Source organism: Barbus barbus (genome assembly GCF_936440315.1).
Source record: "Barbus barbus genome assembly, chromosome: 46".
NCBI lineage: Eukaryota > Metazoa > Chordata > Actinopteri > Cypriniformes > Cyprinidae > Barbus > Barbus barbus.
This window is the reverse complement of record NC_136724.1, coordinates 10,846,180-10,863,164: the sequence shown is the minus strand read 5'-3', so window position 1 is coordinate 10,863,164 and position 16,985 is coordinate 10,846,180. Positions and strand designations below refer to the sequence as shown.

General features: G+C 35.6%; 1 protein-coding gene across 1 annotated transcript in view; it reads right to left on the bottom strand.

The window, feature by feature from the left end:
• LOC306865264 (uncharacterized protein) overlaps positions 1 to 16,985 on the bottom strand; it is a 35,810-nt gene that overhangs the window by 18,175 nt on the left and 650 nt on the right. The window contains exon 2 of the mRNA XM_079409780.1: positions 15,586 to 15,693. Within this exon, the coding sequence (XP_079265906.1) occupies positions 15,586 to 15,633 (48 nt within the window). The 5' untranslated portion in view covers positions 15,634 to 15,693. The remainder of the gene's footprint in view (positions 1 to 15,585; positions 15,694 to 16,985) is intronic.

The following is a 16,985-nucleotide window of genomic DNA, read 5'->3' as shown; positions in this document are numbered from 1 at the left end:
TACAAGGAAGGTTGAAGTCTTTGACCCGCGTGTGGGTATGTTCTTCCTAGCGTGGGATGTAGCGCCATGGGAGAAGACATGCCACCCAGCTGACCTTGCAGTAAAGCATGCAATAATTTATTCATTGCTTATCGTACTGGGTTTGCACACGCTGATGCAATGGAAATGTGCTTTTCCCCTCATTTTCTGCCGCTTTAATAGGTTCCCTCTGAATTGTTCTTTGACCCGGTGTGAGACCTATCGATTCCATCTCCATCCGTGCTTGAGAGCACCCAGATTGTGATCTTAATTTGTAATCTAAATTATTGGTTTTCAGTGGCTTTTGCTTCCGGTGAGATTAAGTGAAAACTGCTTCCCCCCTTTAGCACATATGCCAGCCCACCCTCGTGGTAAAATCAAAAGTCACCTTTAGATCTAATTATTAAACTTCAGTGCCTCCCGGAGCCATTAAAATGCCCCTTATCTGAGAGTGTCCAGCTGGCAATGTCAGATAAATAGCACTCTATGAGCATAACGTTTTTGCAATAGCAATCAACTGAATTGTCAACAGCATGGTTAAACAAAACATATTCACAAAATAAAGAAAATAATATGTACATTATATTAAATAATATTTATATTAATATAAAAAAAGAACAAAACTATAACTTCCATACATACAGTGGTGTGAAAAAGTGTTGGCCCCCTTCCTGATTTTTATTTATTTTTTTGCATGTTTGTCACACTTTAATGTTTCAGATCATCAAACAAATTTAAATATTAATAAAAGATAACACAAGTAAACACAACATGCAGTTTTTGAATGAAGTTTTTTTATTATGAAGGGAAAACAAAATCCAAACGGCCCTGTGTGAAAAAGTGCTTGCCCCTAAACCTAATAACTGGTTGGGCCACTCTTAGCAACAACTGCAATAAAGCGTTTGCGATAACTTGCAATGAGTCTGTTACAGCGCTGTGGAGGAATTTTGGCCCACTCATCTTGGCAGAATTGTTGTAATTCAGCCACATTGGAGGGTTTTCGAGCATGAACCGCCTTTTTAAGGTCATGCCACAGCCTCTCAATAGGATTCAGGTCAGGACTTTGACTAGCACTCCAAAGTCTTCATTTTGTTTTTCTTCAGCCATTCAGAGGTGGATTTGCTGGTGTGTTTTGGATCATTGTCCTGCTGCAGAACCCAAGTTCGCTTCAACTTGAGGTCATGAACAGATGGCCGGATATTGTCCTTCAGGATTTTTTGGTAGACAGCTGAATTCATGGTTCCATTTATCACAGCAAGTCTTCCAGGTCCTGAAGCAGCAAAACAGCCCCAGACCATCACACTACCACCACCATATTTTACTGTTGGTATGATGTTCTTTTTCTGAAATGCTGCGTTACTTTTACGCCAGATGTAATGGGACACACCTTCCAAAAAGTTAAACTTTTGTCTCGTCAGTCCACAGAGTATTTTCCCAAAAGTCTTAGGCATCATCAAGATGTTTTCTGGCAAAACTGAGACGAGCCTTTGTTCTTTTTGCTCAGCAGAGGTTTTCGTCTTGGAACTCTGCCATGCAGGCCATTTTTGCCCAGTCTCTTTCTTATGGTGGAGTCATGAACACTGACCTTAACCGAGGCAAGTGAGGCCTGCAGTTCTATAGATGTTGTTGTGGAGTCTTTTGTGACCTCTTGGATGAGTCGCTGTGCTCTTGGGGTAATTTTGGTCGGCCGGCAACCCCTGGGAAGGTTCACCACTGTTCCATGTTTTCGCCATTTGTGGATAATGGCTCTCACTGTGGTTCACTGGAGTCCCAAAGCTTTAGAAATGGCTTTATAACCTTTTCCAGACTGATAGATCTCAATTACTTTCATGATGTGTAGCTTTTGATTCTTTTGTTCTACTTCACTTTGTCAGGCAGGTCCTATTTAAGTGATTTCTTGATTGCGAACAGGTGTGGCTGTAATCAGGCTTGGGTGTGACTAGAGAAACTGAACTCAGGTGTGATAAACCACAGTTATGTTTTAACAGGGGGGAGGGGGCAAACACTTTTTCACACAGGGCCATGTGGGTTTAGATTTTGTTTTCCCTTCATAAAAAAACTCTTCATTTAAAAACTGCATGTTGTGTTTACTTGTGTTATCTTTGATTAATATTTAAATTTGTTTGATGATTTGTTTGCAAAAAATTAAAAAATCAGGAAGGGGGCCAACACTTTTTCACACCACTGTATATGCAATTTTTAAATGTTTTAAGTCTCTTTATGCTTACCAAGGCTGCATTTATGTGCTCAAAAATACTGTAAAAATACTAATATTGTGAAATAACTTTAAAATAACTGCTTTCTATTGTGATACATTTTAAATGTAATTTATTCCTGGGATGCAAAGCTGAATTTTCAGTAGTTATTACTCTAGTCTTTAGTGTCTCATGATCCTTTATAAAACATTCTAATATACTGATTTGATGCTCAAGAAACATTTCTTATTATTATCAATGATACAGTTGTGCTGCTTCATATTTATGCAGAAATCATGATATAGTATAATTCAAATGTTTGGGGTATGTGTGTGTTTTTAATAGAAATCAATGCTTTTATTCAGCAAATATGCATTAAATTGATCAAAGGTGATAGTAAAAACATTTATAATGTTTATCATGTTAAATTATTTCTATTTTAAATAAATGCTGCTCTTTTGAACTTTCTAATTATCAAAGAATTCTGAAAAAAAAAAAAAATCCACAAAATAGTGAAGACTGGATTAATGGCTGCTGAAAATTCAGCTTTGCGTCACAAGAGTAAATTACATTTTAAAATGTATTCCAATAAAAAATAGGTTCAAATAGTAAAAATTGTACTGTATTTTGATCAAATAAATGCAGCCTTCTTTACATTAAAAATTTGATGGTAATTTAATGAATCCAAACATTTGACCACTAATGTATATACAATGTAAAAAGCGATAAGTTGACTTAACTTATTTTTTTATTATTATCATTTACTTAATTTTAAGTGAATTGTCAAGTTCACTTAACTTTTTTAAAATTATTTATTTACTTAAAGGTGCCATAGAATGCATTGATACAGTATTTTAAATTGTTCTCTGATATCTACACAGAAGGTATGTAGCTGAGGTAAGGGCAAAAAATCTCCAGAAACGATTTTACATGTCCATTTACAACCCTAGGATTTCTCCCTAGAATGAAACGGTCTGTTATTGGCTTATTTGGCAGGGTCATGAATAATAATGAGCTCTGCTCTGATTGGCTGTTTCACAGTGCTGCTCAATGTTGAGCTCTGCTCTGATTGGCTGTTTCACAGTACGGCTCATCAGCAAGAAGGAAGCACAGGGAGGAAAATATATATTTAAATACTTTCTCTCGCAGTTATATCGTGGGGTAATTATACTGTATTATAAAACGCGGGCATCAGGGAGCCGTTATTAATATGCGAGGCATTGAAACTGCTTTTGAACGATCCATCGATCGCGTTATAGTTTCACTTTCAAGAGACGCGATCACACAAACTATGTTTACATTATGGAGCAACAGTACTTACCACATATTTCACAAGATCAGATGCTTGTCAGTGGTGCTCAGGATCTGTAAGTCATTCGCCATCATCCTCATCTCTCCTTACTGAGAGTGAAATCTTATGTACTGTAACAGGCTACCGCTAGCAAGGAGCTAACCATGTCCCTTTAGTGGCTCACGTTATTTGCTTTCTGTGCCTTTCTGAATACAGACACCAACCCATCCCTGCACTTCACACCCCCTGCACGGCCTGGAACATAACATTTATTTTGTTATTTTCGCTGTTGTCCGCGCTTGTTTATTTGCAATACCTGCAGAGCTTCTGATGGTTCGGCCGGCTTAGAACAAGGGCGGGTTTATGCAAATGTTGGGGGCGTAGTGATCCCGACTGTTGCGTCACAGTCGGTGTTATGTTCTGATTCACCTGTTTTTCAGTGGTCTTTTTTAATCACGAGATTTACATATGAAGGAGAAAACTATGGTGTTTGAGGCTCACTGTATGTCATTTCCATGTACAGAACTGTTATTATTTAAATATGCCAGGGTAAAGACAGTTTTTCATTCTATGGCACCTTTAATTTTAAGGCAACGGGTTTCCTCAATTTTTAAGTACAAATATGGTAAATTCATTAACAATATTATGAACAATGGCATAAACTAAATTCATGAACAATATCTATTGTACTGCATTTGTAACACTGTTGGATATTGGACACCACTGGATACTAGTTCCTATAACGCGAAAAATGCTTTTGACTTGAAGGCCCTCACCATATACACTGATATTTCCAGTATTTCTATATACAGATCTTATGACAAAGCTGCATGATTTTAAACTTTTTATTGATAGTTGAATTTAAAATATTAACTTGACTGTATGTTAACAATAAATACAATTTAATATGATTTCAATTAACTGCTTTATTTGGTGTTTATTTGCTTTAATTTAGAGTTAGATTATTTTAATATATCAATAATATTTTATTGCTGGTAAGTTTGCTGAGGTCCCCTAGTGGGTTCCAACGTACTGGTTAAGAACCGCTGTGCTAAAATGGTGAAAAATGGTCAAGAACTTTCTTGGTTGCACTTACACTTGAAAAGATCCACGGTCAGGTTTCTTCATTCAGTACTGTACATACTGTCTTTTATTATTTACAGACAGCAACAACAAAAAAATGCTCATCAATAATTAAAATCAAACATAACCACTATATCTTCACCGACTACTGACTGTTTCCATGACTTCGAAGTTTAATGATGCCAATCTATTGCACGCGGAATTGAACACCAAAATAAACATTTGATTAAACATTCAGGGACACGCACTCTGTGTAATTAAACTGTATTAGGTTAGTTACCTCTCCCTCGACAGTCTAATTAAGTAGACGGAGCTTAACATCCCTTCAGGTGTGGGTTACACAATTAGGTGTACTCTTACAATTATGGCAAGTACACAGAGAGGTGAGTCGCAAAGACTGTGATCCCTGAAACTGACTGGAAAATTTTCCAGAAACTTCTTCCCATCTTCAGAGATGAGCCCACTGCAGGCGATTTCTAATAATGCTACCATTTTAATACAGCTGTCCATCATGTGACTGGCTGATGTGAAGGTTTTTTTACAACGAGCACCGAACTAACTGCCTTTGCATGTCTTTTTTGTCAGTATTGACCTCTCATGGTGTTTAAATCAAGCTTTTAGTTCTAGCGCACATTTGATTTTCATCTCAGCCCTGCTTAAGTGGATCCAGGACGTGCATGTGACTGGTGGTTGCAACTAGGATAAGATCAAACAGGCCACAAAAGTATCATTACATGTGCTGTCAAGGCCATTGATACGTGTCTGTGAGCATGAGCAGCCTGCTTAGACATGTAATCATTATTAATGAGGTAAACATTCCGCAGATTAATTTTAAATGTATTAACGAGATAAGTATTCTGCTGATTTATTTTAAATCGCTTTACTCATTCTTGCTATTCACTTGGCTACAAAGTATCATTAAAGTTTAATGATGCTTGTTGCAAACAAAGTTAGCTGAAGAGATAGATACTTTATTCCAGAATAAACAATATAACTGTCTCTATTGTCACTTTTGATCAATTTAATACATTCTTGATGATTGTCTGCTGGTCTTAGCAGCGTGAAAAACAATTTAAATTTATTCAAATTATGAATAGATACTTCATACTTTTTCTTGATGAAAAAGGTTGTAATTTCAGTAAAAAAAAAAAAAAAAAAACCAAAACCTTTTGATTTGGTTTGAACAGAACCAGTCTGGCAATATTGATTATTTTACCAGTTTCCCTTAAAAATATTTTGTAACATAAAATGTCTAAAATTATTTCATTTAAACAAAAAAATAATCATACTGATGTCACACTCCACTTAGGAGAAGGGAACGAGGTGGTGAGGAGCTTCTTAAAAAAAAACCACACACACACAACTCACTTTTGCCAAAACTCAGGGATCAGAGACACAGAAAACCACAAAGACGATCAGACCTGACACAGAGGCAGGGAAACACAGGGTTTAAGTACTAAAACTAATGGCGGGTCGGGGGGGGGAGCTTGATCCGGCTGGCACTTAGGAGGAGCGGGCTCATGGGGATGCTCTGGAAACACAGACTCTTGGGGGGCGCTCCTGGAGAAGTGGGTACTGGAGGCTGCTGTCGAGGAGCGGGCACAGGTTTGGAGGGAGCTGCGACCAGCAGGCTTGCCATACTCACTGCCAGCGGGCTTGGGAGAGCCGCAGACGGCAGCGTGAATTTTCCCACGGACGGCGGGCCTAGGAGAGACGTGGACGGCGGCTTGCTTGACCTACAGTAAAGGATGAACCACTTAGCCACAGTGCATATTCAATATAATGCTCTAATGAACAGATGGTATCAGACGCCGGCATCTGTTGATATAGTTGATCATCTAATCCACCCCAGAAGACTGTTTTCAGGGTTCTTTCCTTCCATGGAAATCCTATAGGAAAGATCGAGAAATTCCTCAACAATCCTCAATAGGACGGCCATTTTCGAAAACTGTGAGGAGCGAATTTACATCATTAGAAAATAGGAAGTCCATGGTATAGTTGTGACGGTCCAGTCTTCTGTCACACTCCACTTAGGAGAAGGGAACAAGGAGCTTCTTCAAAAAAAAAAACCTCAGACTTTCATTGCCAAAACTCAGGGATCGCAGGAGACACAGAAAACCACATAAAGACGATCAGACCAGACACAGAGGCAGGGAAACACAGGGTTTAAGTACTAAAACTAAACGAGGAGTAAACTAGATAGTAAAACACACACACCTGGAACTCAATGAACTAATAATGACAGGAAGTCCAAATAAGGGCATAAGGAAACACAGGGAACAGGTGGAACCACAATACACAGGGAAACAAAGTCTGACAACTGACCCCAAACTTGACTGTCTTCCATTGTTTGTCAGATCTTGTCAGCAATCAACAGTCAAATATTTCAGAATGATGAACAATATTTCCGAATAGCCATTGTCTGTAGCAACACTGTATATCAGTCCATTATACAAATATGTGAAATTGTTGCTACTTTCATGTCTCTCGTTTCACATGCATCATTTTTTTCTGCTACAAACCTGATTTCAAACACAACTGGTGCCGTAATATTAACACTAATATTTTAGTATTCAAATATTATTAGTACTGTAATATTGTTGCAAAGTTGGTCTTTTTGCAAGGCTGATTGTTTTATACGCTGTAACAGACACATTTTCTCCAAGTTTACAAGGTAAAGTTATAAAATTATTTGAACTAATTGTAAACATGTTTATTTATTTAGTGACTAGCTGTGTATTAAGCATAATAATGTACAGTAAGCAATCCTTACCCTCTTACTTGAAGCAATTAAAGGCCTTAGGTATGATGCAACGCCAGTTGTGAGCTAGAAAACAGAAACTGATTGCACTATATCACTTTAGGACAAACTGTCTGACCCACACAAACCATTTTCACCCTCATCATCATCATCAGACTTAGTCACAATGATGTTATCAAACAAATGTATCAAACTTGAGGACTTTCCAAATTAGATAAGAAGATTAGATGCACTTATTCTCCCATCCATTTGTAGCCTAAAAAGCTTTTGTCAACTGCAATAATGGCACAAATAAGACTCTCTGTCTGACCTTTTCCCAGATACCGCGGGGCACAGCCTTGGCTGTCTGTACAAATGAAGACTGCCAGCAAAGCGCCACAGAGGGATGGCAGAGTGTCAGGAAGTTCTCCATCACTGTGATATGACACCGATCTGCTGGCAAACTGTAAATAACGAGCCCTCGTTCATCAGAAACCAGACCACTGACGTTTTGCTGCCCAGCCAAAACAGACCTAAGCAGATAGGTGAGTTTCAAAGAAACTGGACCCTGATGATTTATGTTTACAGTCAAGTGGAAGTTACATTTTTTTATGGTCTGAAGTTTTGATGAGCGCTGAGAAATTTCTGAAACACAGCAGAGACTGAATACATGAATTCATAAATAAACTTACATTCATCCAAGCATACAAACAAGAGCAAACTAAATGGCATTATACATAGCACAGGCAGTGGTGAAACTATACAAGGAGTTGCCAGGAGTAGCCAAGGTCATAACACTTGAAGGAAAATTAGTGTGTAGGGGAGAGTGAGACACAACCTTTTAGCTTCCTCTCATTTTTGTGTGTGAAAAATTACTTGGGGTTCAGATTATTTATTATTTTACACATTAATTTCACATGTTTAGTATACAAATACAGTGGTGGCCAAAAGTATTCGAACGCCAGTATTTTCACCAGCTAAAAAATGGTTTTAAGCCAGTAAATTCTATCTTTTGCAGTAGTGTGTCAGCAGGAAGTATCAGTATCATGTAAACTGATATTTCCTACTTAACTATAACTATAATAAAATTTAACTCCAGTAAGAAATTTACGTTTGCTAGGGTTAAAGTTTTTGCATTTGGTGCAATGTTTTATCTATATAGTGTTGATAATGCAAATAGTAAAATAAAATAGTTTTGTCATGCTAGCATGTGTGAAGCACCCTCAAATGAAACATAAACTAAGATGAGTGACAAATTTTTGAGGTTTTAAAGGAAGCACTCTTTAATAAATTAAAGAGTGCTAAATTATCTATTCATAATTTTAATAAATTTAAATAGTTTTTCATGCTGCTAAGAAGACCAGCAGCCACATACTGCTGCAAATTAATCTGCGTATACAGTAAATCTGGGATTCACATTCGAACTTGCAATGAATGACATAGTCATAACCATAGCAATAGACAGGACAAAAATATGAAATGTCAAAATAGATTATTAAGTTATTTCAGAAGCACCATTATTGATTTGATTCTGGAACTGGGCCTGTGCTGATTAGAGGTAGAAGTGATGATTCATGGAACCATGCGGTTAATGTGGCAAAGAAGACAGAGAGGAAGTCTAAGGGTGTATTCACACCTGTCTTGTTTGGTTAGATTAAAACGAACTCTGGTTCGTTTCCCTCTTTGGTGCGGATCTTTTGGGCAGGTGTGAATACAGCAATCGCACTCTGGTGCACACCAAACCACCGAACCGAGACCCAGCTGAAGAGGTGGTTTCGGTTCCGTTCCAAACGAACCAAATATGGTGAAAAAGCACTGTGTGCCTAAGCAGAGTGCAACATGATTTTTAATATGTAATTAGGGGTGATGAAATGCCTACACATATTAGTATGCAATAATAATAGCAGTGATTGTAATTGTATGAACAATTTAAATTTCTAGGGGCCACAAATCACGTTGAGCAGGGGGTGGTGTTTTCGGGCGATCGTGCAGTTAGCTTACACGTGCGAAAGCCTGCAATCGCTCTCCTATGCGCGGTTTTTTTTAGGTTTCACTTTCGCTTTCTTTATACCTGATCCGTGTTCTGCGCAGTGCTACTGTCAGTATGCCATGGTAGGCGCACATAAAAGCATGCTCTCTCCGTCGGAACCGTCTTGCAGCACTTCTTCGTCTTCGCAAAATCCTTGTTACAACATGGTATAGCTGACATTGTCTCATCTGATGTTCATAGGTGTCTGCATATTGCGTTTGTAGCTGATAAAAGAAAATCAGTAAAATAATAACAATTGCACTGAAAAATCTCCATGATTAGTCTGTTTTCGAACTTCCTGCTTTTCCCTGCTTGAGAATTTCTGTCCAATGAATTGATGACCTTAGCACACGTGTGGTTTTGTTTACAATTACTGGTTCACTTGAAAAAAGGGCAGTGTGAAAGCGAACCGCACCAAACAAACAAAAACAACCTTCTATTTGGTCCGGACCAAAGCAAGTGAACTAACGGACTTTCCTGGTGTGAATACACCCTAATGCTTATAATGCGTATCTGTTGAGATCAGTTGTGTAATCAGTGCAATGTGTAATTGGTGACAGCTGTGATCAGTGCAATGGATGATAGGAAATGCAGTCCGGGGGTGACGTGCAACAGTAGTGTAGTGCAAGAATCAATGTGGTGAGCGAGTGCCCTCTGGTGGTGAGTAAACGGAAGTTCATACACAGGATTCGTGACATTGCCCTTTTTCAAGAACATTAATTTTATATAATGTTTGATTATAAATTATGGTATTTTATCCACACTAGAACACATAAAAGTGTGTTTTTTTTTTGTTACAAAGTCTTAGAAAATGTTTTTAACACATTTTGTTTAATGTTTTAGCTTTTAAGAATTTTAAAGTTCATCCCGATACTAGCTATATATAATTAAAATTTTTGGCTTGCAATGAATTTCCATTCTCTTTTATATTTAGCCTTCAGTCCTTTACATGTACAGTTTCAGAAACAATCCCATTTTCAGAGACATCATTACACAACCTTAATTCTAAGTCTAATTAGGGGAGTCTAATTTCTATATTATATAAATAAAAATGCTTATTTCATACCTAAAAAATAGCACTGTTATACAATAATTACAGTCATTCATTGAGGTGCAGCTGAGAAGATAACAGTATAACACAGATGCAAAATGCAGTGGATCATATATTTGAGGAGGGCTGTTAGTATTCACAGAAAGTTTGTGTGGGCACATCCATGTGAGAGTCTATCTGTGTGTGGGCCTCGCTTTGCCTGTGTGTATGTGTGAGCACGCGTGAGTGTATATGATTGTTGAGGACTCTTGAGAAGGAGAGAAAGATAGCGAGTGATGGCGCTATGTGTGGCCTTGTTACTACAAACGTGAAACAAGTGTTTGAATATGCTGGTTGAGCATACCTGTCTCGTTCAGCGTTTGACAAATCACCTCTATAAGTTTGCTGCTACAGTAATTATAATGTGAAGCAGGTCCATATTGCCCATCGATTTTGCTATCAGCATTTGCTACATAATGTCTGTGCAGATACAGATAAACAGGTTCCAAAATTAACACAGAAAAAGTAATTAAAACGAGTTGCTTGCCATTTGACCAGAAGTATTTTAAAAATGCATTTATTTATTTTTCATTAAACAGCATGTGGTTTAAATCACAATATATAAAATGAACAGCTTCGGCCCTGGCTTCAGTCTAAACAAGTAGTTAATAAACCATTTAAATTTTAATTGTGTGAAAACTATTTATATAAAATTATAACTCTCCCACTGTTGTCTTCATTTCCGCCACACCAAGCAATTTTGCCCCCTAATAAAGTTAAGTTAGTGTACTTGACTACCAAGTAGACAACAGTGTCAATGAACAGCTTGAGAAGAAATATGAGACATGTGATTTAATGAAGAAAACAAAAGAAACAATAGAATTCAAAGTAAATCTCATTGAACTTTCAAGCTTTAACAAGTTTAATCAACTTTAGGAACCATCACATAATGCTGCTACAAACAGTGTATAATTTGGAGATTAGATAAAAAAGAATATCTAGAATGTCTATTGTTGAACTTTTTGTTGGAAAATGAAATGAAATTAAAGTCGTGACGTATTGTCAAGTATGGTGACCCATACTCGAAATTGGTGCTCTGCGTTTAACCCATCCAAGTGCACACACACAGCAGTGAGTAGTGAACAAATGCACACACACACACACACACACACACACACACACGGAGCAGTGGGCAGCCATGCTGCAGCGCCCGGGGAGCAGTTGGGGGTTCGGTGCCTTGCTCAAGGGCACCTCAGTCGTGGTATTGAGGGTGGAGAGAACGCTGGACATTCACTCCCCGCCGGCCGGGGACTCGAACCCGCAACCTTTCAATTACGAGTCCGACTCTCTAACCATTAGGCCACGACTTCCCCGGAAAATAAGTAAATAATTTGAGAAGTGGTGGAAATTACACTGTTTTATTACATTTTAGAAAAACAAATACAAAAAATGTCTAGAATGTCTGTTGGACTTTTTGTTGGAAAAAATGAAATGAAATGAAATAAAACAGTAAATAATTTGAGAATTAGTGGAAATTATACTGTTTTATTACTTAAAGAAAAAGAAAGATAAAATGTCTAGAATATCTATTGTTGAACTCTTTGTTGGAAAAAATTAATAATTTTTTTAAATTAAAATTAAAATTAAAAATTTAATTAAATAAAACAGTAAATATTTTGAGAAGTTGTGGAAATGACACTGTTTTTATTACTTTTTAGAGAAAAGAAAAATGTCTATAACTGAACTTTTTGTCTGAAAAATTAAATGAAATTAAATAAATCAGTAAATAATTTGAGAAGTTGTGGAAATGACACTGGTGGAAATGACACTATTTTTATTACTTTTTAGAAAAAAAGAAAAAATTAGAATCTGATATGTCCGTTGGACTTTTTGTTGAAAAAATGAAATGAAATTAAACTAAATGAAATTAAACAGAAATGACACTGTGGTGGAAATGAAACTTTGCATTATCTTTTAGAAAAAAAAAGTGATTATCGTGATTAATCGCATCCAAAATAAATTTTGTTTACATAACACATGTGTGTGTACTGTGTATATTTATTATGTATATATAAATAAACACACACAATATATATGTTTTGAAAATATTTACATGGATTTACATGTATATATTTATATAATTTATATTATATATAAATACATTTAATATATAAACATATTTTTCTTAATTATATACATGCATGTGTGTATTTATATATACATAATAAATATACACAGTACATACACTTACTGTATGTTATGTAAACTAAAACTTTTATTTTGGATGCGATTAATCGAGATTAATCATTTGACAGCAATAGAAAAACAGTCTAGAATGTATATTGATGGACTTATTTTGTAAAATAAAATAAAATAAAATAAAATAAATCTCTAATTAGAGTGTTTAAGGAGACTTTAAAAAAAAAACATTCAGAGGACCAAAGTTATCCTCAGAAGTTTAGGAATTATTTTCCTTTACCATAATAACTCTAGAACCTCATAGGTTCATTTATTTTCCCTGCTGTTAGGGTGCCAAAATGAAAATCTGGAGAGCAAAAAAAAAAAAAGATGCAATGAAAAGCCAGCTGAAGACATGTTCAAACCAGTCAAGTGTTTCATTTCTGTTGTCCAGAACTGGGATTTCTCTGTAAGATAATCTCCTCCAGTGCGGTGGCTTTCTTGAGTGTTGCTTCAGAGCCTAAAAATACACCAGCAAACAAATGGGTGCCATTGCTTTTTTTCCTATTGACATCAACCATCTCTCTCCTCCTCCTGGCCTGCATGGCTGCTAGTCCAACGGTTGCTTCATTCGGTGTAATTTCCAACAGGGCATCGATTTTGGTGTGATGTCACAAAGAATAAACGCATGTTCGCACAGGTTCTATCATTGACCCCGTATTAGCCCACCTCTTTTATGGACACACACACAAAGCAATCCAACCCAGAGCTGCTGCTGCTTCTATTTTTAGCAAGGGGTCCTGCATCGATTGGACGCTTATTAGTATAATTTAACTGAGCGGTCCCTCCTGCCTCTCCTTCCCGCAGACGTTCACTTAAATTATAGCCATCCGCCTCTCCCCGCTAACACTCGGCTCTCTGATAACTTAATGCCATGCACATACACTCAGAGTAAATAAACACAGAAGCTCACTAGCATCAATTGTCTTGCACAAACTCCCAAGCAGCACTGCAATGCTTCAACAGCACCTATATGTATCCATTAGCATTTCAGTGTATATGCTATGCTGTTTATTTTGGTTTCATAGAAACGGAGTATCCAGCGCTGTGTATATTTGGATGGAACAACTGGGTATTGGTGTGGGCAACTACCTGTTAAGCTGAAACTATTTCTTAAATCCCACCATAAACGCTTCCACGAACACACAAGCATGCACATACCAACACTGGCATGCACATGACGCATGCATATGCTTGCATTTTCTTTTAGGCATCACGTACGTACACTTTTACAGGCCCTCATGTTTGCTTTTGCACAAAATCAATCAGATATATTGATAGCATCATGCAATTCTAGCTCTGAGGCATAACCCTTTTGCTGTGCCAAAATGTTACTTGTGCATGATGCTAGGATTGGTGTTTCTATGGCAACTGCCTACACACATATGCCCACATGATACTGAGTATTAAACATGCATTACATTCCCAAAATGTTTTGTAGTCTTGGTAACGCCAAGTGCTTTGACACAATGTTGGCAGAAAGTTTATAATTAAAGATGCAGAAGCTCAGTATCATTTACTCATCGTTCACAAGGGTCCAGAGTGCCTCTAGACAACAGAAAATCTGCCTGCCTTATTTACACTGGTAATACTGATATCAACACATGGCACTATAGACACACTGAGCTGCAGGACTTTTCTGATGGACTGTGATACATATATACAGTATATACATGCATATCATTAATTATGAAATATTGGTTCAGTACAGGTAAGATTTTGTACCAATTTCGCATGTTACAGGCATAAAAAGTTGAATTACTATGCTACCTTAACTACTATGTACTTGCATCAAAACATAAACACAATGAACGGTAACACTTTAGGGACCAATTCTCACTATTAACATATTGGCTGTTTATTAGTACTTTTAAAGCACATATTTTTCAGGTATTTTTTAAAATATAAGCACAATGTAAAAACAAGTATGTATAGTGCATTGTACTAAATGATTAATTTAAATGTAAGTAAATTGTAGTTAAGGCCACCAAATATAAAGTGGGTCCAAAAACGGTAATTATACTATAATTAACTTATTGTATATAATAAGGAATCTAGGTCTTCATGAAATAAATAAAAAACAGTGTAACTGTAATGCTTAAGCATATAGGATGTTTTAATATAAACAGAAACCTGTATGAGCTGGTCTCAAACTGTGGTTAAGACAGACAGGCATAGCAGCAAGATGTTTACTTGTTAGGGTGCACTGATGTAGGCGGCTGACTAGCACATTTCTATTGAACTGCAGTGGCAGAAGATTACAACTTCTTATTAAATTGTGTCTATTGCTTTGTCACTATTTCAGTAATTTTTTCCACCTTGTCCTTCACCCTCACATTATGGCTCATAGCAGTCAGAAAAATCAATGCAAATGTATTGATCATCCATCATTTGAGGCTAGAACATCAATCACACACACCGCACTGTTTGGCTTCACAAAAATGCAGTGGTTAGAAAAAAATGTCAAGTGACACATTTCTAACCATTTGGTGAGGTGTGTGACTTATTTTAAATAATATAAATAATAATAATAATAATAATAATAAATATATATATATACATACAGTTTTTATAAATAATATTATAAATGCTATTATTACATTTATGTATTTCTTTCTATAAATTAACATAAAATATACTATAAATACATAATTGTAAATACAAATATCTATATAGTTATAAATATTTATGTTTATTAACATTTGGGTGAAAGGCATTTATCTAATGTACTAGAACACAGTGTGTGACTTCTTTGATTTGTGACTTGTTTTTTTATTTGTTAATCGTTTTTGGCCGTACTACTCAAACATTTGAAAATAAATGTATACTGTATGTAAATGTGACCCTTTATTCCCTTTCAAGTATCATTCACAGACCAACGCCAGTGAGCCGCAGTACAATGTCTATTGAAATCAAACTAGGGCCCCTTTGATACTCATAGAATATATTTATAGCACGCACCATTTGTTCCTCAACCATTGTGTCTCCTGTAGTCCTGTGACACCTCATGCGTATGGATGGATGGTCTCCAAACTATTGCATCCTTTCATCTTTTTTTTCCACTTGGCCCTGTTTGAAAGACAAAGCAGATGCAGTTTTAGAGGCTTAATTACTGTTATGGAGGGAACTTTAATAGCACAGACCCAGGCAGGTCATTCAACACCACCTGAAACTCAATACAGCTGCTTCATTTCTAATAATTGCTGTGACTACATATCCTCACATATTTTTATACATTTTAAATCACACTTCATGCCGTATACATGGCTCCCTAAGGCAAATGGAATAAAAACAAGGACCCACTGGCCCCACTGCATGGCAAAGTGTTTTCTGATACCCTGTAAAATATCTGCTACAGTAGTAATGTATTACATATGGCTTAGTGCCAAGATAGATATCACGTATTGACTTCTGCCAGTCATAAAAAAGGTCAGTATATATAGTTTATCTTGTTGACACTAGCTTCAGTACAGCTGACACTGTTGGTGTCCATTTTAGCCTACTTTACGACATTGAGGTTTCAAGTCACACCTGGTGATTATCAGTATAGATTTATTCATTATTATCTGTCTTTCTCCATCTAGCATATAAAAATGTGTTATTTAAGACTATGTACTGTAGCATTCTTTATGATGTTAAGACTACAGAGATTTTAATTTTGTAAAATAAAAGAATATTACATTTTTTTAAATATATATATATTTTATAAATATTAAAAATACTTTGATTTTAATGGAAATATAATACAGTAAAATACAGTACAGCTACAGTAAAAACCTGTTAAATGTCAATCACCTTATGCAGAACAAAAATGAGATTATATTATAAAACTGTCATTGCCATTATAAAATGTACTTTTACTGTAAAATATTCTAATATTTTTAGAAGTAAAAGTTTAAATTACCTTATAAAAATGTTCCCCATAAATAACAATTAATATAATACATAAGGCAATTTGTACACTTTTAGTTTAAACTATTGTTTAAAAAAATAGTATTTTTAAGTAAAAAGTATTAATCACCTTAAGGACAGATGCATTATCTGTGCAAACCATCATATTTGTTTACATGTTATTTATATATCTTCATATAATTTTTATAAATAATATTATAAATTATTATAAATAAATAATTAAATAAATGTATATTATATATATATATATATATATAATTATATATTATTATCAATATATTTTATAATAAATAAATATAAATTAAATATATATAATATACTATAAAAGTATCGATATGTTATGTTAAATTATTATATATAATATATATTATACATTACATTTATATTGTTAAATTATTATAATTATGTTTAAGTTTTATTATGTGAAATTATTATATATTTCAAATAAC